Below are 23,432 nucleotides of genomic sequence, written 5' to 3' on the forward strand. Positions count from 1 at the left end.
TAACAGAATCTTACCAAGCATTGGAATATACACTCAAGAAATTACAGAAAATGTTGCCCCCCCAAAAAACAATTCTTCAGTTAATTGAAACCACGAGAAGAAAGTCATACAGTACAAAGCCAACACAAACTGTAAATCTGCAAAATCCAGTAAAAGGGCCAATTTTGATTTTCTGTTGATTTATAATATTGGCACTTTATTTCCATCTTGCGTTTGAACTTCAACTTCAGTATTTTGTTGCCCTAATAACTAGGTGCATGGAATTTGGTTTGGAGAGCTAATACAAAAATACATACCATGCAAATACACAAGATAAAACAATAATAAACAGCATCCACCCTACACATCTTCAGACACCATCCTAAACACACAACAGTGATAATATAAATAACAGTGAGACCTGATAAAATAACAATGAGCTATGCAAAACGTTCAATGCTTTGCATTTCTGTCTAGAGAAGCTGATGGGGTCCACAGAGGGTAGATGACATGCTATAGTTTTGGAGATGATGTATGCTGCTCTTTCTAGCTGCTTTTTGTCCTGGGCAGATGTGTTGCCCTACCATGCACTAATGGAGAAGTCAAAACACTATCAATGATTGATTTACAGAAACAGGTTTTTGCTGCCTGTGAGACTCTAAAGGTTTTTAATGGTCTCAGAAAGACCAGACTCTGCTGAGCTTTTTTTGAGTATATGGATGTGTTGACCTCCCATTATACAGTCTCAGAGATGGTGGTGCCCAGGAGCTTAAAATTCTCTACCACATCTACAGATTGACCATTGATGTATAGTAGTCAGAGTGCTCCCGTTCTTCGCCTAATGTCCATCACAAGTTCTTATGTTTTACTGAGGTGATAAGACACAACCCCAAAGACACCTGTGCTCAGGATGAGAGGCTTAGAGATGGTTCACCACCTGCTTCCTGTCAGAATAGAAATCCAGTAACCAATAACACAGGGTCTGGTTAATTCCCACCTCTGCTAGCTTATCAAAAGGCTTGAGAGATGATTCTGTTAAAAGCAGGACTATAGTTAATATGGCGGATCACAGCATACAGTACATGCTGGGTGCTTTCTCTGTAGGCAAACTGGCATGGGTCCAAGTGAACACTAAAATTGGCTGAGTTGCTCGAAAACTTTAATAATAACAGACGTCAAGGCTACTGGTCTGTAGTCTTTGGGTAGCTCACAGTGGATTTCTTAGGTACTGGTATTATAGTACTCATCTTAAAGCAGTGCGGTACCTTAGCCTGCTTAAGGGATAGATTGGAAATATCTCTAAAGATAAGAGCAAGCTGAGTGCCACAAGATTTCAGTATAGCAGTTCAAACAAGATAGGGCCAGATTCGTTCCTTCTGTTCTCTATGCAGAAAAATCATCTTACATCATGCTCCTGAATGATAAAGGATGGCTGGAGGGACTCCACTGTGAGTGGTCTTCAGCATGTTGGTTTGTGCAACAAACAGTTCATTCAGCTTGTGTGGCAGAAAGGGATTGTCACCTGGAGCCATTTGTTTCTCCCTGTAGTCAGTGAATAGTTGAAGGCCTCACCAGACACCTCGACTGTCATTAGTGATTGGATTTATTTTCTAGTTTGTTCTTATATTCAGCTTTGACCCTCTTTTCTGCATGTAAGAATTCATTTTTGCTGGTTTAGAAGTCAACATCCACACCTTCTTTGAATGTCCTGCTTCAGAATTTTTAGTAATTTTTGCCACTATGAGTAGGACCCATTTTAAAAACTAGCAAACCAACTCACAGTTAATACTTGCATTCCTTATTCATTGCCAGTGCACGCTTGGGTAACTGCTGGTACACTAGGTCCTGTGGTTTGCAAAAGCCTAGAGCGCATTGTTCATTGGTGTATGGTGATTTCTTTTGCTTCAACACTAGCATTTAAATAACTTAACATTTTTGCCTGATAAGGGGCTTGTGCAAAGCAGAAAACTAGTGGAGCATATGCATGGCCGCTAGGCAGTTTCACCGAAGTAATGCAGTCATTTTCTCTCCTAGTCTTTTCATACTTGGATGTAAATTCAATAGATTGCATTGTTGGGGCCAGAGCATGCAGTGGGGATTTTGAGCTTGCGTTAATTACCTGATTTTGTGCCGTTTGGAAGATCATTCCTTTGTAACATTTTGGCTTTTTCTTCCCAGGGCACTGTGGAAAGACATTTGCTATTTTGAAGAGATTTGTGAGCAAATCTGTCCCAAAGACAAACTGGCTGCTGATTGTGGATGATGATACGCTCATCAGGTACAATGTCATGGTTTTGCACATTAAACCCCACCATTTTCTTTCAGAAAGTAAAATGGCAAAGGAGACATTATATAAACCACCTGCCTTATGTTATTGAGTTTGGTTCTCTTTGTGATAACTGTGACTCAATAGAAAAAACAGCAAAACAAAGATATCCCAAGTGCTACTATATGTGCAGTGATTCTACAACAATACTATTAAAATAATTACTTTCATCCCACTGAACTTGAATCTCTACAGACATTCAACTTGCAAGCAATCTGTCGTCAGCTTTTCTCATTTTTCATTCATTACATGGGAGATGTTGCCACTAGGGCTTCCTGTGCAATCAAGAGAGAATGAAACTGTGTACAAATTCTCCACTACTGCTTACAACCCACAGTGCTTCTTCTCCTGTGTTCTCAGTTGATAGTATGAATACACTATTTTGTATATGTTTAAGCAAAGAGAGAGAAACAGTGTGGTATTTGATGACCGATTTAGAATTGGTCTCTATCAAGGCTACTAAAGATGAAAATTATAAAAATGTGACAAAATATATTCCATGAATCATAGCTACTGTACTCAGCTTGTAACCCTTTAACTGCAGTAAAACCGTACCTTAATTGTTTGGTTGAATTTTGTATTAGATCATTATCAATTAAGTAAGTAGATCAGGTAGGTAGCTGCATCAGCATGTGTAGGCTGCAAAGGAGCAAGTAAAGGTTTATTCCATGCTGAAAAGAGAAGAAAAGAAACACAACAAACCTGTTGTGTCAAACCTGAAAAAGGCTCCACAGCCAAAAAAAGTGTTAATTTCTTCTCTTTTCAGCATGGAATAAACCTTTACTTGTTCCTAATTAAGGAGATGATGCTAGCAACGTTTTGCAGTGCAGATAATTCAGTTCAAATTCAGAAAATCAAAGTTTTCAAAAGGAACAAATGTGATATGACATTTATGATGCGCTTGCATCATGTTATTGATGTTGCCTACTCTTCACGTCCATAAAAAGCAGCAGTTTGCTTCTTGTATTTTAATGGCACACACATTTTCCAGTACAATTATGCAAGTCCATGTTTGCTTTTCATTCAGTTCAAATTCAGAAAATCAAAGTTTTCAAAAGGAACAAATGTGATATGACATTTACAGTATGACACACTTGCATCATGTTATTGATGTTGCCTATTCTTCACGTCCATAAAAAGCAGCAATTTGCTTCTTGTATTTTAATGGCACACACATTTTCCAGTACAATTATGCAAGTCAATGTTTGCTTTTCATAAAACTACTTTGAGTCTCTCTTAAGTGGTGTCAAAAACATTGTGCACATTAGTCTGGAATATCATTAGTACAGCTTTGAAACATGTTACTTGGTGTTACTTGCATCCATTGCCAGGGTCAGTGTATAGTGAAAAATACCTTTTACATTCGGATATGTTGTTAAGTCCTTTTTGTTTTTTGGAAACACCCAATGTCTTTTCTGTTGCTTTCAGTATGATGTAAATGCATTGTAAATTACACTTGTATATCACATACATTTTACAATGCATATTACCTTACATAGAGAATGGGATTTGTAACTCAGAAGACCAACAGGATGTCCCTGTGGTTAACATTAATTTGTTTGCTTCCATTTTGAGGAAATGGTGAATTCTTAAATCAACGTTGGCACAGGATGGTGAAAGTGTACATTTGAAAGCATGAGTTCAGCAATACTAATTCAACCAATGTCTCTTAAAAGCATCCCAAGACTGCAGAAACTGCTGAGCTGCTACAATCCTAGTGAGCCAATCTGCCTAGGAGAGCGCTACGGCTATGGACTGGGATTAGGGGGGTACAGCTACATCACCGGAGGAGGTGGGTAAGTTACTGTTTTATTGATGACCACATCAATGTCCCCAATTGGAATAATGATGGTGTAGAAAGAGCTTCTGGATGACAAAATATACTAGACTGCTCTTGAGGCAGGAAGACATTTAAAATGATTGACACAGTTGTGACTGATCAACTGCTCATGAGCTCTGCAGTGAATGTCATAAGTAAACCCTCGATCTAGCCCTTAGGCACGTAGTTGGTTTCAGAACACAGTGGAAGCTAGGAAGGTGATCGGATGTCATTCCTGTGACTCTTTGCTGTGCTTGAGAAGAAAGTCATAGCCCTTTTTTTTAAAGCCTGACTTTAAAATGACGGTGTTCACCTCCCTCTCTCCTTGCTGAGGATGGTGTTCAGCAGAGTGGCAGTGGCGAGGCTGCTGGGCAGCGGCTGTCAGTGCTACAGTAACGACGCCCCTGATGATATGGTCCTGGGGATGTGCTTCAACGCGATGGGAGTCCCTGTGACACACAGTCCACTCTTTCATCAGGTAACTTGTCCAGCTCTTTCTTCTCCTGCCAGGCTTGGGTTCCCCTGTCAGTTGCTCAATGGCTGCCATGGCCAAAATGGTCATCCACCAGCGTGGTCTTATCAGTTTCACCCTGCTTTTCCGAAAAGACTAGTACATGGGCTGTGTGATGCTAGAGAAATTCTGGGGTAATTAAGGGTACTATAATGGGGCGGCCAGGTTTAGGAAGTGGAAACAGAGTGGGGCCACTAGGTGGCAGAGATGAGACATTCCTTCCACTATATTTGCATAAAGGACTTAGGGAAGCACTTCCTGATGATCAGCTTTTTTTTGTTAAATAAATATTGACAAAGTAAAATTTGTGTTATCTGTTACATGAGGTTAGATTCATCTACTCTTGGTGAGGACTAGACAGAGTTCAGATATGTCTTAATATGTAAAACCATATAATTGTATGGGGTGTACTTTGTATAATAGGCAATGATATTAGAAATAAAAAGTATTGTAAGTAAAGATTCTTAAAATAAAATAGGGTGACAGAATGTAACCCGGACAATGGGATGCATTCTTAGTATTGTCCCTTCTGATGTGGTCAAGCCCCCGCTGAGTCAGTTTGTAGATTTATTTTGTAATGCCTGAGGGCAGTTAATTATTGGTGGATTTCTAGGTTTATGGTCTGTCTAAATTTATGGACATTAGAATGGAGTGTATTGACTTGGGGTCTGCACGTGTTTAATTTCACTGTTGGGTTTTTTATAGTTGGGAGTATCGTACTGTACAGTACATAGTAAGTAATACATGCCGGTAGTGCTAAGGATCGTCAATATACAGTATATGATGTTTTTTTTTAGCTTCCTTCTATATGAGTATAACGTAGGTTATCATTCTGGACTAAAAATTGAGGGCATGAGCTCAAATTCCAGGTGGAAAACTACTGTTTTGCCCTTGAACAAGTTACTGCAAGTAAATTGCTCCAGAAAATTCCCTGGTATATAAATGGGTCTCCAGGTCATCATTGTAACTGAGAAGTTGTCCTTAGATGATTGACCAGGTATAATGACAGAATCCAAATGGTATATTAGAGAAATGACTGCATGTAGGACAGGAAACTAAAGTATCCACCCCCTTCATCTCTTTGTTTTTCTGAGCTGGTTTATCGTTCAGTATGAGCTACCCTCATCCAGAAAAATCTAGTTTTTCTACTACGTTTAGAAGTAAAGCGATTAAAATGAAAAAAATAATGGGTTCCTACTGTAAAATTCTGAAAACATTATACAGTATGTTTCAATTTATTTCCTACATAAGGTTCTTAGTTGTATTACTTGGGTTTAGTTCATGCTAGGTTCTTTCACAGATGTGTTAGAACAGGGCTGTTGACGCACAGCAATAAAATATTACCGCCGTCAATGAACAAATCTGAAATAGCTTTTTATTCAGGTCTTAAGTATGATTTATTTTTTTGTTAAGGGAAGAAACAATGACAGTGCTTTGATTCAAGACTGCCATTTGTGATTGAAACATGTTTGAGTCCTTTTTTCTGCTTTTTAACCTAAAAAATGTTTCAGTTATATAATGTTATTTTAGATTGATGAGTCCAAGCATTTGGAATGGCGATACATTTAATAGCTAAAAGCAAAATCTGGTGTATGAATTCCGTGACTTAAATGATGTTTCCATTTTACTGGAAAGTTAATCAGAAACAAACTTTTAAATTTAAATATATTGTAAATATTTAACAAAAAGTGCTCTGGGTGAGGGTCAGGTTAAAATATTGCATTATTACAAAACATGTAGTTGGAATATGATTCCTTTTCTAAAGCAATGTAATGGGATTCTTCTTCTCATTTGTGTACTGGAAAGAGAGGTTCCTGAGAGGAATTACAGATTGCATGTGAATGTGTCACATTGTGCTTTAGTGTAAATGATCACACACCCGACCTCTCTGATGTAGATTGAGTCTGTATTTCTGTTTCTATGGGGAAGGTTCATCTGGTTACTTAAGATAACTGAAATGGCACGCGCTTCTTGCTCCCTAGACTGTTCCTGAATTATTCGTGTCATGTTTTGAAAGGAATCTGCCTATCACTCCTTAATTATGTACAGTAATTGAGATTCATTATTGAAAATAATGCTAGGCTGTGAAATTGTATATGAAGGTTACTACATTTAAAGTGAGTGGTTTAGTTGTTTGATCCCAGGGATGAGTTCACAGAAAGATCTGATTTTTATGTTTTGTTTTTTTTTCTGTTTTTCTACTGCTTACTTCTTGTGGTTCTTTAACAAAATCAGTCTTCTCGAAGTAAAGTGCTGTTGTAAATTCACTTTTCATGTTCTGATATTGAGTGTGATGTTCTAATGTTACATTTTAGCCTAGGGCTGACTCTCCTTGAACAAGGACAAAATTAAGTACAGCTAAGTGCTAAAGCTTAGTACAGCTGGTATACATTATACCTGAAGCAGACTGCTGACTGTTGACTAAAGCAGAGTACAGTCTTGCTTTGATTTTTCAGGGAGAGATTACTTACTGTATGAACTACAGTACATAATGCGTGTGCAAGTGTTACACTTAAACACTTGATCACTTATTGTGTCAATTTCTTTTGCTTTTAATCAGCAGTGACACCTTCCCAGGTTATTCATGCATAGCTAGAAAGCAAACTTATTGACTAACTGGGTAGGCTTTAAAATATTGTTTTGTTGTGCAAAGTAAATTAAACTATTAGGCTTAAATCTCTTTTAACTGTGCTCTATGAAATAAAGATGTGTGCTTTGAAGTATTGAAAATGTATGTGGAATTCCATTCCACGTAACTCCAGGGGAGACATTAACAATAATTCCTTCTTGACTTGCTCTTAACCTAAACCTCTTATCCTAATGCCTTACGGCAGTTAGAAAAAAGAGAATAAGAAGTAAAATGTGAAAACACTTTCTGAAAGAATTTTGAAAGCCATTCTTACCGTCATCCTCTATATATTCATAAATTCAGTAAACAGGATTTGAGCATCACAATTAATTTTGTTTACTGTGTGTACTTTTTTCCACAGGCAAGGCCTGAAGATTACGCAAAGGACTTTCTTGCCCACCAAGTTCCCATTTCTTTTCACAAGCACTGGAACATCGATCCAGTCTCTGTCTTTCATAAATGGTTAGCCGAGGACCAGGGTGACAGACCAGCAGAGACAGTGCTCAGAGGCACAAGGCAAGAGTTATAATGTCTGGAACTTAGAACCCCATGACATGTTGTGTGTATTTGTATATCTGTGTTGTTGGAAGAGCTACAAGAAAGTGTTTATATGATTGGGCATTTTTCAGTTGCGGACAATTTTGAAATAGTTTTTTTTTTTGCTTTCCATTTTCTACATGTACATGGAATTTTTCCAACTGCTGTTCAGCCTAAACCACCTCCATTGACCTCTGGGAACAAAAGACACGCACAACTCCACATTTTGCACTGCAGAATTCTCCGTCAGCTGGGGGGAGACGGACATAACTCCTGTGTGCTCCTCGCAGATCCCCGACACCATGTCGGTAACAGGTTGCACAGGTGCTGGTAACCCACTCTCTCTCTCTCATTAGCGCTCTGCCTGATTTGTTAGCTTCCACAATGCCACTCCTCAGATAGGCGGTCACTGCTGCGCCACTCTTTCTGTGCTTTTGGTAGAGGCATAGATTTTGCTGGATCTGCCACTCTGGAAGACTCTTGGAAATTTTAAGAGAAAAAAATCTTATTTTGAAGTGAGATGAAAATGAAAATACCATCAGTGAAAAGGAGAAAGAGCAAAAAGGGAAGAGGCTGCGACAGCCATTTACTTAAGAATAATGTCCATGGCATTGTAGTGTGTATAAAAAAAACTGTACGTAAATGTAGTCTGTCAGATGATTGAGAAATGAGATGAAAGGGTACAGGCAGTAGAACTTGAATGCTGATGTGTTTCATTTAATGTGTACTTAATGTTTTATTTTCCTGTAATATGCATATAAAACTGTATGCAATCTCTTGTAAAGTTATGAGTTTCGAATTTTTACGAAGTAAAATTTCTATAATGTTAATAACATCACGTATCGCTACTCTATTTTGAAAAAAAGATTTACACTGTTGGTACAGGTTGGTGTTTTCAGTGGGTGTTTTTTTTCCAGTAAGGGGCAGTTACACAGCAAAATTCTGTTTCACTGATGTTGAACTTGGCTGAGGAGACAATTTCTCAGTGGCAGAAGTCTGTTAAGAAGATACTATATTCTCTTATCAGTCATATTCACACACAAATGGAGCACTCTGGGTCTCTTGGTTCGTGATCCAAATCTTTACCTCCTGAAAAACAAAGAATTATTTCTCTACCTTTCTTTATACTGACTTACACAATCTTAACTGGAAGGAAATGCCAATCAGTTCTGCTATATTAATATAACATCTAGGCAGAACAATGCCTGAACTCTGGGTGCATCACCACCTCCTTCTCTTCATTCTCACACTTTTTTTAAAACCAGAAAGATAACTCCCGGAGACATGTCTGTGAAATGGGTCGAGGCAGTCACTTATCTTGCAGCTGTGTTCTCCGTTCGAGGTCAACAGCAAAGAAAAAGTACTGAAAACCAGGAGCAAGCACATTACATTCCATTGACTGTTTCACAAATAACTGTTCCTTTATTTGGGAAAGGGAAACTCAAAAATAGTTCCTTTTTGCAGTGGATAGAATAGATGGAGGATAATGTTCAAAAGCAATTTTACAACAATAAGACATGAAGAAAGTCTGGTTTACCTTAAATGTAATGGATTGTTAAATGGTTTATTAATATCTACTTTTTCTAAATTTTGATGATTTTATTTTCCTAACATTTTGTTGTTATATTCTAAGATGTAAAAATGACATACGGTATACTGTATAAAACCTTATATGAAATTTTACAAATTTCTCACATAGTTGTTTTTGAAGGACACGTCTTCCCTTAGTACCATAGTCTGCTATTGGTTATCCATCTCTTTAGTCTTCCCTGGCCAGTGTTCAATGGAGTGGCCTAACAAGCTCCTTCACCTTACAGATACTGTCAGAAAATGCTGCTGTTCTGTTTCAGTGCCAATAGAAAGGTGCACTTGTTTTTTTTTATCTTTGAAAGGACAAAGATGCGCTTTTTATTCATAGATTTCTATTAAGCTTTCACAGATTCCTAGCGGTGTCAGCTGGCAAAAAAAACAGGCGAGCTACACTTTCCTTATTCTTCACTTTGTTATATTCCTACTCAGATTTCGTTCCCTATGGCTTGTGTCTTCAGATTCTCTATGTCTCAGCTCTCCTAACATTATTACACCTGGAAGGCATTTATGCAGGTATAACAAAGTGCAGGAAAGTGCAGCTCCTATTAATGCAAAGCAAATGCAACAATGGATGCTCATTTGGTTTGTTTGAGAGGAGAATTGTTTTCTTATAACTAACAAACCCCTTGATTTCCGTAAAGGAGAAAAGAATGGAACATCTTGCCAAGGACAATAGAAGGAGGAGCAAATAGAAACAATCTCCACTCCTGCACAATACCACATCATACTGTTCCAGAAAAAATACACTTTTTTGCTAACATTCTGCATTACCTTTTTTTAGGTAGTTACTTGCATTCTTTTGTCAAAGGAAATAAGCTATACCCAATGCTATACTAAAAGACATCATAGTAGCACATTTCACATGAATGGCATTCTTTCTGAAGATCTTGATATGAAATTTAGCCAGAGAAAACAGCAGGTCTCAATCCATTAGTGATAAATGTGTTTGACGTCACTGGAAAGGTTTATTTTAAAAGGTCTCTCCGTTAGATTTGCTCCCTAGTTGCACTTTTAAAAATGTTTATGAGGCTTGGGTCTTTTCCTGGAACATTTTCAAAGGAATTTGCCATCTTGCAATTAAAGAAGACAGGGCAGTAAACTTTATTTGAGAAGGAACCATACTTAATATATAGTACTTCATTTTGATGACTTGATGCTCACGTGAGAACTTTTATGTTTCGGCTTTCATTCTTGCTTGATGATACTCAAGACGGGGTGTGATCTTTAAAAAAAATGAGAGTTTTAGATACTGTTTATCTCTTGCATCTTTATATTAGGCAGCAATGTGAATCTTAAGAAAAAACATTTATGAAAAAAAGCATCTGAAAGAGGCAATACAAAAGCAAGAACTTCACAGTGGTAGTCATTTTAAAGGATATATTATGCTTTAATTTGCAATAGGTGAAATTTATCCATGAAGGAGCACATACATGTATGGAAGAAAAAAATGTACTTCCTGTCTGAAAACACAACCATGTGATCAAAATGTGCTTATGTTTTGTGGGAATCCTAACCTTAACTGTTACTATAGATTTGCCAAAGTTTAGGGTTAGTGGAAACTATACTTAATTGAATCAAGATATTAGTCTGAAGCCACCTTACAAAATCCAGCAAAATGTGTTACTAATGGTTAAAGTATTGTTTTGAGAATTACTCTACTGTGGAAGATTTCATGTTCAATGTTGTTCTCAATGAGCGTGAATTCAGGCTTAACTCGGAAAAGAGTCAGGAAGTTTTGGCTTCATTTAATAGTATGCATGTGAATTCAACATAAATGCAAGAGTTTAAAAGCAATAATCACTCTTTTTGAAGCTTTTGCTTTTTGGGCAAGTTTGACTAAATTCCCCTATAGGACAATGGTGTGTACTAGATATGGCCATATAGGGGAGAAAAAAAATGTGAAGATAACATTGAAAAAATATGATTCCTAAATGTAATTCCTGCCCAAGAACACAGCCATGCATTTAAAAATTGCCTACATTTTGTTGAATCCTAACCCTAACCCTAGCTCTGCATTTTGCATAGGTTAGGGTTAAAACTTTCTTCAAAAGAGTTTCCATAATATTCCAGTGATCTGAGTGGAAAATATACTTCAATGAATCAAGATATTAGTCTGAAGCCACCTTACCAAACCAAACAGAATGTATCACTAATGGATAAAGTCTACTTTTGAGAAGTACTCTACTGTGGAAGATTTCATGTTCAATAGTGTTCTCAATGAGCGTGAATTCAGGCTTAACTCGGTTAAGAGTCAGGAATGCTCGATCAGTTTTGGCTTCATTTGATAGTATGCCTGTGAATTCAAAGCAAATGCAAGAGTTTAAAAGCAATAATCACTCTTTTTGAAGCTTTTGCTTTTTGGGCAAGTTTGACTAAATTCCCTTATAGGACAATGGTGTGTACTGGATATGGCCATATAGGGGAGAAAAAAAATGTGAAGATAACATTGAAAAAATATGATTCCTAAATGTAATTACTGCCCAAGAACACAGCCATGCATTTAAAAATTGCCTACATTTTGTTGAATCCTAACCCTAACCCTAGCTCTGCATTTTGCATAGGTTAGGGTTAGGGTTAAAACTTTCTTCAAAAGAGTTTCCATAATATTCCAGTGATCTGAGTGGAAAATATACTTCAATGAATCAAGATATTAGTCTGAAGCCACCTTACCAAACCAAACAGAATGTATCACTAATGGATAAAGTCTACTTTTGAGAAGTACTCTACTGTGGAAGATTTCATGTTCAATGGTGTTCTCAATGAGCGTGAATTAAGGCTTTACTCGGCTAAGAGTCAGGAATACTCGATCGGTTTTTGCTTCATTTGATAATATGCCTGTGAATTCAAAGCAAATGCAAGAGTTTAAAAGCAATAATCACTCTTTTTGAAGATTTTGCTTTTTGGGCAAGTTTGACTACATTCCCTTATAGGAAAATGCTGTGTACTGTATATGGCCATATAGGGGAGAAAAAAAATGTGAAGATAGCATTGAAAAAATATGATTCCTAAATATAATTCCTGCCCAAGAACACAGCCATGCATTTAAAAATTGCCTACATTTTGTGGAATCCTAACCCTAACCCTAGCTCTGCATTTTGCATAGGTTAGAGTTAGGGTTAAAACTTTCTTCAAAAGAGTTTCCATAACATTCCAGTGATCTGAGTGGAAAATATACTTCATTGAATCAAGATATTAGTCTGAAGCCACCTTACCAAACCAAACAGAATGTATCACTAATGGTTAAAGTCTACTTTTGAGAAGTACTCTACTGTGGAAGATTTCATGTTCAATGGTGTTCTCAATGAGCGTGAATTAAGGCTTTACTCGGCTAAGAGTCAGGAATACGATCAGTTTTGGCTTCATTTGATAGTATGCCTGTGAATTCAAAGCAAATGTAAGAGTTTAAAAGCAATAATCACTCTTTTTGAAGCTTTTGCTTTTTGGGCAAGTTTGACTAGATTCCCTTATAGGAAAATGCTGTGTACTGTATATGGCCATATAGGGGAGAAAAAAAATGTGAAGATAGCATTGAAAAAATATGATTCCTAAATGTAATTCCTGCCCAATAACACAGCCATGCATTAAAAAATTGCCTACATTTTGTGGAATCCTAACCCTAACCCTAGCTCTGCATTTTGCATAGGTTAGGGTTAAGGTTAAAACCTTCTTCAAAAGAGTTTCCATAACATTCCAGTGATCTTAGTGGAAAATATACTTCATTGAATCAAGATATTAGTATGAAACAACCTTACTAAACCAAACAGACTGTATCACTAATGGTCAACTTCTACTTTTGAGAAGTACTCTACTGCGGAAGATTTTATGTTCAATGGTGTTCTCAATTAGCATGAATTCAGGCTTAACTCGGCTAAGAATCAGGAATACTCGATCAGTTTTTGCTTCATTTGATAGTATGCCTGTGAATTCAAAGCAAATGCAAGAGTTTAAAAGCAATAATCACTCTTTTTGAAGCTTTTGCTTTTTGGGCAAGTTTGACTACATTCCCTTATAGGACAATGCAGTGTACTGTTTATGGCCATATAGGGGAGAAAAAAAATGTGAAGATAACATTGAAAAAATATGATTCCTAAATGTAATTCCTGCCCAAGAACACAGCCATGCATTTAAAAATTGCCTACATTTTGTGGAATCCTAACCCTAACCCTAGCTCTGCATTTTGCATAGGTTAGGGTTAGGGTTTAAAACTTCTTCAAAAGAGTTTCCATAACATTCCAGTGATCTGAGTGGAAAATATACTTCATTGAATCAAGATATTAGTATGAAGCAACCTTACTAAACCAAACAGACTGTATCACTAATGGTTAACTTCTACTTTTGAGAAGTACTCTACTGTGGAAGATTTCATGTTCAATGGTGTTCTCAATGAGCGTGAATTCAGGCTTAACTCGGCTAAGAGTCAGGAATACTCGATCAGTTTTGGCTTCATTTGATATTATGCCTGTGAATTCAAAGCAAATGCAAGAGTTTAAAAGCAATAATCACTCTTTTTGAAGCTTTTGCTTTTTGGGCAAGTTTGACTACATTCCCTTATAGGAAAATGCTGTGTACTGTATATGGCCATATAGGGGAGAAAAAAAATGTGAAGATAGCATTGAAAAAATATGATTCCTAAATATAATTCCTGCCCAAGAACACAGCCATGCATTTAAAAATTGCCTACATTTTGTGGAATCCTAACCCTAACCCTAGCTCTGCATTTTGCATAGGTTAGGGTTAGGGTTAAAACTTTCTTCAAAAGAGTTTCCATAACATTCCAGTGATCTGAGTTGAAAATATACTTCATTGAATCAAGATATTAGTCTGAAGCCACCTTACCAAACCAAACAGAATGTATCACTAATGGTTAAAGTCTACTTTTGAGAAGTACTCTACTGTGGAAGATTTCATGTTCAATGGTGTTCTCAATGAGCGTGAATTAAGGCTTTACTCGGCTAAGAGTCAGGAATACTCGATCAGTTTTTGCTTCATTTGATAGTATGCCTGTGAATTCAAAGCAAATGCAAGAGTTTAAAAGCAATAATCACTCTTTTTGAAGCTTTTGCTTTTGGGGCAAGTTTGACTACATTCCCTTATAGGACAATGCAGTGGACTGTATATGGCCATATAGGGGAGAAAAAAAATGTGAAGATAACATTGAAAAAATATGATTCCTAAATGTAATTCCTGCCCAAGAACACAGCCATGCATTTAAAAATTGCCTACATTTTGTGGAATCCTAACCCTAACCCTAGCTCTGCATTTTGCATAGGTTAGGGTTAAGGTTTAAACCTTCTTCAAAAGAGTTTCCATAACATTCCAGTGATCTGAGCGGAAAATATACTTCATTGAATCAAGATATTAGTATGAAGCAACCTTACTAAACCAAACAGACTGTATCACTAATGGTTAAAGTCCACTTTTGAGAAGTACTCTACTGTGGAAGATTTCATGTTCAATGGTGTTCTCAATGAGCGTGAATTCAGGCTTAACTCGGCTAAGAGTCAGGAATACTCGATCAGTTTTGGCTTCATTTGATATTATGCCTGTGAATTCAAAGCAAATGAAAGAGTTTAAAAGCAATAATCACTCTTTTTGAAGCTTTAGCTTTTTGGGCAAGTTTGACTACATTCCCTTATAGGAAAATGCTGTGTACTGTATATGGCCATATAGGGGAGAAAAAAAATGTGAAGATAGCATTGAAAAAATATGATTCCTAAATATAATTCCTGCCCAAGAACACAGCCATGCATTTAAAAATTGCCTACATTTTGTGGAATCCTAACCCTAACCCTAGCTCTGCATTTTGCATTGGTTAGGGTTAGGGTTAAAACTTTCTTCAAAAGAGTTTCCATAACATTCCAGTGATCTGAGTGGAAAATATACTTCATTGAATCAAGATATTAGTCTGAAGCCACCTTACCAAACCAAACAGAATGTATCACTAATGGTTAAAGTCTACTTTTGAGAAGTACTCTACTGTGGAAGATTTCATGTTCAATGGTGTTCTCAATGAGCGTGAATTAAGGCTTAACTCGGCTAAGAGTCAGGAATACTCGATCAGTTTTGGCTTCATTTGATAGTATGCCTGTGAATTCAAAGCAAATGCAAGAGTTTAAAAGCAATAATCACTCTTTTTGAAGCTTTTGCTTTTTGGGCAAGTTTGACTAGATTCCCTTATAGGAAAATGCTGTGTACTGTATATGGCCATATAGGGGAGAAAAAAAATGTGAAGATAGCATTGAAAAAATATGATTCCTAAATATAATTCCTGCCCAAGAACACAGCCATGCATTTAAAAATTGCCTACATTTTGTGGAATCCTAACCCTAACCCTAGCTCTGCATTTTGCATAGGTTAGGGTTAAGGTTAAAACCTTCTTCAAAAGAGTTTCCATAACATTCCAGTGATCTTAGTGGAAAATATACTTCATTGAATCAAGATATTAGTATGAAGCAACCTTACCAAACCAAACAGAATGTATCACTAATGGTTAAAGTCTACTTTTGAGAAGTACTGTACTGCGGAAGATTTCATGTTCAATGGTGTTCTCAATGAGCGTGAATTAAGGCTTTACTCGGCTAAGAGTCAGGAATACTCGATCAGTTTTGGCTTCATTTGATAGTATGCCTGTGAATTCAAAGCAAATGCAAGAGTTTAAAAGCAATAATCACTCTTTTTGAAGCTTTTGCTTTTTGGGCAAGTTTGACTAGATTCCCTTATAGGAAAATGCTGTGTACTGTATATGGCCATATAGAGGAGAAAAAAAATGATTCCTAAATGTAATTCCTGCCCAATAACACAGCCATGCATTTAAAAATTGCCTACATTTTGTGGAATCCTAACCCTAACCCTAGCTCTGCATTTTGCATAGGTTAGGGTTAAGGTTAAAACCTTCTTCAAAAGAGTTTCCATAACATTCCAGTGATCTTAGTGGAAAATATACTTCATTGAATCAAGATATTAGTATGAAGCAACCTTACCAAACCAAACAGAATGTATCACTAATGGTTAAAGTCTACTTTTGAGAAGTACTGTACTGCGGAAGATTTCATGTTCAATGGTGTTCTCAATGAGCGTGAATTAAGGCTTTACTCGGCTAAGAGTCAGGAATACTCGATCAGTTTTTGCTTCATTTGATAGTATGCCTGTGAATTCAAAGCAAATGCAAGAGTTTAAAAGCAATAATCACTCTTTTTGAAGCTTTTGCTTTTTGGGCAAGTTTGACTACATTCCCTTATAGGACAATGCAGTGTACTGTATATGGCCATATAGGGGAGAAAAAAAATGTGAAGATAACATTGAAAAAATATGATTCCTAAATGTAATTCCTGCCCAAGAACACAGCCATGCATTTAAAAATTGCCTACATTTTGTGGAATCCTAACCTTAACCCTAGCTCTGCATTTTGCATAGGTTAGGGTTAGGGTTTAAACCTTCTTCAAAAGAGTTTCCATAACATTCCAGTGATCTGAGCGGAAAATATACTTCATTGAATCAAGATATTAGTATGAAGCAACCTTACTAAACCAAACAGACTGTATCACTAATGGTTAAAGTCCACTTTTGAGAAGTACTCTACTGTGGAAGATTTCATGTTCAATGGTGTTCTCAATGAGCGTGAATTCAGGCTTAACTCGGCTAAGAGTCAGGAATACTCGATCAGTTTTGGCTTCATTTGATATTATGCCTGTGAATTCAAAGCAAATGAAAGAGTTTAAAAGCAATAATCACTCTTTTTGAAGCTTTAGCTTTTTGGTCAAGTTTGACTACATTCCCTTATAGGAAAATGCTGTGTACTGTATATGGCCATATAGGGGAGAAAAAAAATGTGAAGATAGCATTGAAAAAATATGATTCCTAAATATAATTCCTGCCCAAGAACACAGCCATGCATTTAAAAATTGCCTACATTTTGTGGAATCCTAACCCTAACCCTAGCTCTGCATTTTGCATAGGTTAGGGTTAGGGTTAAAACTTTCTTCAAAAGAGTTTCCATAACATTCCAGTGATCTGAGTGGAAAATATACTTCATTGAATCAAGATATTAGTCTGAAGCCACCTTACCAAACCAAACCGAATGTATCACTAATGGTTAAAGTCTACTTTTGAGAAGTACTCTACTGTGGAAGATTTCATGTTCAATGGTGTTCTCAATGAGCGTGAATTAAGGCTTTACTCGGCTAAGAGTCAGGAATACGATCAGTTTTGGCTTCATTTGATAGTATGCCTGTGAATTCAAAGCAAATGCAAGAGTTTAAAAGCAATAATCACTCTTTTTGAAGCTTTTGCTTTTTGGGCAAGTTTGACTAGATTCCCTTATAGGAAAATGCTGTGTACTGTATATGGCCATATAGAGGAGAAAAAAAATGTGAAGATAGCATTGAAAAAATATGATTCCTAAATGTAATTCCTGCCCAATAACACAGCCATGCATTTAAAAATTGCCTACATTTTGTGGAATCCTAACTCTAACCCTAGCTCTGCATTTTGCATAGGTTAGGGTTAAGGTTAAAACCTTCTTCAAAAGAGTTTCCATAACATTCCAGTGATCTTAGTGGAAAATATACTTCATTGAATCAAGATATTAGTATGAAACAACCTTACTAAACCAAAAAGACTGTATCACTAATGGTCAACTTCTTCTTTTGAGAAGTACTCTACTGCGGAAGATTTTATGTTCAATGGTGTTCTCAATTAGCATGAATTCAGGCTTAACTCGGCTAAGAGTCAGGAATACTCGATCAGTTTTTGCTTCATTTGATAGTATGAATGTGAATTCAAAGCAAATGCAAGAGTTTAAAAGCAATAATCACTCTTTTTAAAGCTTTTGCTTTTTGGGCAAGTTTGACTACATTCCCTTATAGGACAATGCAGTGTACTGTATATGGCCATATAGGGGAGAAAAAAAATGTGAAGATAACATTGAAAAAATATGATTCCTAAATATAATTCCTGCCCAAGAACACAGCCATGCATTTAAAAATTGCCTACATTTTGTGGAATCCTAACCCTAACCCTAGCTCTGCATTTTGCATAGGTTAGGGTTAGGGTTTAAAACTTCTTCAAAAGAGTTTCCATAACATTCCAGTGATCTGAGTGGAAAATATACTTCATTGAATCAAGATATTAGTATGAAGCAACCTTACTAAACCAAACAGACTGTATCACTAATGGTTAACTTCTACTTTTGAGAAGTACTCTACTGTGGAAGATTTCATGTTCAATGGTGTTCTCAATGAGCGTGAATTCAGGCTTAACTCGGCTAAGAGTCAGGAATACTCGATCAGTTTTGGCTTCATTTGATATTATGCCTGTGAATTCAAAGCAAATGCAAGAGTTTAAAAGCAATAATCACTCTTTTTGAAGCTTTTGCTTTTTGGGCAAGTTTGACTACATTCCCTTATAGGACAATGCAGTGTACTCTATATGGCCATATAGGGGAGAAAAAAAATGTGAAGATAACATTGAAAAAATATGATTCCTAAATGTAATTCCTGCCCAAGAACACAGCCATGCATTTAAAAATTGCCTACATTTTGTGGAATCCTAACCCTAACCCTAGCTCTGCATTTTGCATAGGGTAGGGTTAGGGTTTAAACCTTCTTCAAAAGAGTTTCCATAACATTCCAGTGATCTGAGCGGAAAATATACTTCATTGAATCAAGATATTAGTATGAAGCAACCTTACTAAACCAAACAGACTGTATCACTAATGGTTAACTTCTACTTTTGAGAAGTACTCTACGGTGGAAGATTTAATGTTCAATGGTGTTCTCAATGAGCGTGAATTCAGGCTTAACTCGGCTAAGAGTCAGGAATACTCGATCAGTTTTGGCTTCATTTGATATTATGCCTGTGAATTCAAAGCAAATGCAAGAGTTTAAAAGCAATAATCACTCTTTTTGAAGCTTTTGCTTTTTGGGCAAGTTTGACTACATTCCCTTATAGGAAAATGCTGTGTACTGTATATGTCCATATAGGGGAGAAAAAAAATGTGAAGATAACATTGAAAAAATATGATTCCTAAATGTAATTCCTGCCCAAGAACACAGCCATGCATTTAAAAATTGCCTACATTTTGTGGAATCCTAACCCTAAACCTAGCTCTGCATTTTGCATAGGTTAGGGTTAGGGTTAAAACCTTCTTCAAAAGAGTTTCCATAACATTCCAGTGATCTGAGGGGAAAATATACTTCATTGAATCAAGATATTAGTCTGAAGCCACCTTACTAAACCAAACAGAATGTATCACTAATGGTTAAAGTCTACTTTTGAGAAGTACTCTACTGCGGAAGATTTCATGTTCGATGGTGTTCACAATTAGCATGAATTCAGGCTTAACTCGGCTAAGAGTCAGGAATACTCGATCAGTTTTTGCTTCATTTGATAGTATGCCTGTGAATTCAAAGCAAATGCAAGAGTTTAAAAGCAATAATCACTCTTTTTGAAGCTTTTGCTTTTGGGGCTAGTTTGACTAAATTCCCTTATAGGAAAATGCTGTGTACTGTATATGGCCATATAGGGGAGAAAAAAAATGTGAAGATAGCATTGAAAAAATATGATTCCTGAATGTAATTCCTGCCCAATAACACAGCCATGCATTTAAAAATTGCCTACATTTTGTGGAATCCTAACCCTAACCCTAACCCTAGCTCTGCATTTTGCATAGGTTATGCTAGGGTTAAAACTTTCTTCAAAAGAGTTTCCATAACATGTATCACTAATGGTTAAAGTCTACTTTTGAGAAGTACTCTACTGTGGAAGATTTCATGTTCAATGGTGTTCTCAATGAGCGTGAATTCAGGCGTAACTCGGCTAAGAGTCAGGAATACTCGATCAGTTTTGGCTTCATTTGATAGTATGCCTGTGAATTCAAAGCAAGTGCAAGAATTTAAAAGCAATAATCACTCTTTTTGAAGCTTTTGCTTTTGGGGCTAGTTTGACTAAATTCCCTTATAGGACAATGCAGTGTACTGTATATGTCCATATAGGGGAGAAAAAAAATGTGAAGATAACATTGAAAAAATATGATTCCTAAATGTATTTCCGGCCCAAGAACACAGCCATGCATTTAAAAATTGCCTACATTTTGTGGAATCCTAACCCTAACCCTAGCTCTGCATTTTGCATAGGTTATGCTAGGGTTAAAACTTTCTTCAAAAGAGTTTCCATAATATTCCAGTGATCTGAGTGGAAAATATACTTCATTGAATCAAGATATTAGTCTGAAACAACCTTACTAAACCAAACAGACTGTATCACTAATGGTCAACTTCTACTTTTGAGAAGTACTCTACTGTGGAAGATTTCATGTTCAATGGTGTTCTCAATGAGCGTGAATTCAGGCTTAACTCGGCTAAGAGTCAGGAATACTCGATCAGTTTTGGCTTCATTTGATATTATGCCTGTGAATTCAAAGCAAATACAAGAGTTTAAAAGCAATCATCACTCTTTTTGAAGCTTTTGCTTTTTGGGCAAGTTTGACTACATTCCCTTATAGGCAAATGCTGTGTACTGTATTTGGCCATATAGGGGAGAAAAAAAATGTGAAGATAGCATTGAAAAAATATGATTCTTAAATATAATTCCTGCCCAAGAACACAGCCATTCATTTAAAAATTGCCTACATTTTGTGGAATCCTAACCCTAACCCTAGCTCTGCATTCTGCATAGGTTAGGGTTAGGGTTAAAACTTTCTTAAAAAGAGTTTCCATAACATTCCAGTGATCTGAGTGGAAAATATACTTCATTGAATCAAGATATTAGTCTGAAGCCACCTTACCAAACCAAACAGAATGTATCACTTATGGTTAAAGTCTACTTTTGAGAAGTACTCTACTGTGGAAGATTTCATGTTCAATGGTGTTCTCAATGAGCGTGAATTAAGGCTTTACTCGGCTAAGAGTCAGGAATACGATCAGTTTTGGCTTCATTTGATAGTATGCCTGTGAATTCAAAGCAAATGCAAAAGTTTAAAAGCAATAATCACTCTTTTTGAAGCTTTTGCTTTTTGGGCAAGTTTGACTACATTCCCTTATAGGAAAATGCTGTGTACTGTATATGGCCATATAGAAGAGAAAAGAAATGTGAAGATAGCATTGAAAAAATATGATTCCTGAATGTAATTCCTGCCCAATAACACAGCCATGCATTTAAAAATTGCCTACATTTTGTGGAATCCTAACCCTAACCCTAGCTCTGCATTTTGCATAGGTTATGTTAGGGTTAAAACTTTCTTCAAAAGAGTTTCCATAATATTCCAGTGATCTGAGTGGAAAATATACTTCATTGAATCAAGATATTAGTCTGAAGCCACCTTACCAAACCAAACAGAATGTATCACTAATGGTTAAAGTCTACTTTTGAGAAGTACTCTACTGTGGAAGATTTCATGTTCAATGGTGTTCTCAATGAGCGTGAATTCAGGCGTAACTCGGCTAAGAGTCAGGAATACTCGATCAGTTTTGGCTTCATTTGATAGTATGCCTGTGAATTCAAAGCAAATGCAAGAGTTTAAAAGCAATAATCACTCTTTTTGAAGCTTTTGCTTTTTGGGCAACTTTGACTACATTCCCTTATAGGACAATGCAGTGGTCTGTATATGGCCATATAGGGGAGAAAAAAAATGTGAAGATAACATTGAAAAAATATGATTCCTAAATGTAATTCCTGCCCAAGAACACAACCATGCATTTAAAAATTGCCTACATTTTGTGGAATCCTAACCCTAACCCTAGCTCTGCATTTTGCATAGGTTAGGGTTAGGGTTAAAACCTTCTTCAAAAGAGTTTCCATAACATTCCAGTGATCTGAGTGGAAAATATACTTCATTGAATCAACATATTAGTCTGAAGCCACCTTATCAAACCAAACAGAATGTATCACTAATGGTTAAAGTCTACTTTTGAGAAGTACTCTACTGTGGAAGATTTCATGTTCAATGGTGTTCTCAATGAGCGTGAATTCAGGCGTAACTCGGCTAAGAGTCAGGAATACTCGATCAGTTTTGGCTTCATTTGATAGTATGCCTGTGAATTCAAAGCAAGTGCAAGAATTTAAAAGCAATAATCACTCTTTCTGAAGCTTTTGCTTTTGGGGCTAGTTTGACTAAATTCCCTTATAGGAAAATGCTGTGTACTGGATATGGGCATATAGGGGGAAAAAAAAATGTGAAGATAACATTGAAAAAATAATATTCCTAAATGTATTTCCTGCCCAAGAACACAGTCATGCATTTAAAAATTGCCTACATTTTGTGGAATCCTAACCCTAACCCTAGCTCTGCATTTTGCATAGGTTAGGGTTAGGGTTAAAACTTTCTTCAAAAGAGTTTCACATAGCATTCCAGTGATCTGAGTGGAAAATATACTTCATTGAATCAAGATATTAGTCTGAAGCCACCTTACCAAACCAAACAGAATGTATCACTAATGGTTAAAGTCTACTTTTGAGAAGTAATCTACTGTGGAAGATTTAATGTTCAATGGTGTTCTCAATGAGCGTGAATTAAGGCTTTACTCGGCTAAGAGTCAGGAATACTCGATCAGATTTGGCTTTATTTGATAGTATGCCTGTGAATTCAAAGCAAATGCAAGAGTTTAAAAGCAATAATCACTCTTTTTGAAGCTTTTGCTTTTTGGGCAAGTTTGACTACATTCCCTTATAGGACAATGCAGTGGACTGTATATGGCCATATAGGGGAGAATAAAAATGTGAAGATAACATTGAAAAAATATGATTCCTAAATGTAATTCCTGACCAAGAACACAACCATGCATTTAAAAATTGCCTACATTTTGCGGAATCCTAACCCTAACCCTAGCTCTGCATTTTGCATAGGTTAGGGTTAGGGTTTAAAACTTCTTCAAAAGAGTTTCCATAACATTCCAGTGATCTGAGTGGAAAATATACTTCATTGAATCAACATATTAGTCTGAAGCCACCTTATCAAACCAAACAGAATGTATCACTAATGGTTAACTTCTACTTTTGAGAAGTACTCTACTGTGGAAGATTTCATGTTCAATGGTGTTCTCAATGA

The 23,432-nt window shown here is 36.5% G+C and overlaps 1 protein-coding gene across 4 annotated transcripts in view; it reads left to right on the forward strand.

Moving 5' to 3' along the window:
* b3glcta (beta 3-glucosyltransferase a) overlaps positions 1 to 8,636 on the forward strand; it is an 89,244-nt gene extending 80,608 nt beyond the window's left edge. Inside the window, exons 12-15 of one of the 4 annotated variants that reach the window (XM_069190137.1) lie at positions 2,158 to 2,257; positions 3,982 to 4,101; positions 4,458 to 4,602; positions 7,626 to 8,636. In XM_069190137.1, coding sequence (XP_069046238.1) covers positions 2,158 to 2,257; positions 3,982 to 4,101; positions 4,458 to 4,602; positions 7,626 to 7,793 — 533 coding nt within the window. In that variant the 3' untranslated portion in view covers positions 7,794 to 8,636. The remainder of the gene's footprint in view (positions 1 to 2,157; positions 2,258 to 3,981; positions 4,102 to 4,457; positions 4,603 to 7,625) is intronic. The other 3 variants (XM_069190138.1, XM_069190139.1, XM_069190140.1) reach the window with 3 other exon arrangements.
* The last annotated feature ends 14,796 nt before the right edge of the window (positions 8,637 to 23,432 follow it).

Source organism: Lepisosteus oculatus, chromosome 5 (genome assembly GCF_040954835.1).
Source record: "Lepisosteus oculatus isolate fLepOcu1 chromosome 5, fLepOcu1.hap2, whole genome shotgun sequence".
Lineage (NCBI taxonomy): Eukaryota > Metazoa > Chordata > Actinopteri > Semionotiformes > Lepisosteidae > Lepisosteus > Lepisosteus oculatus.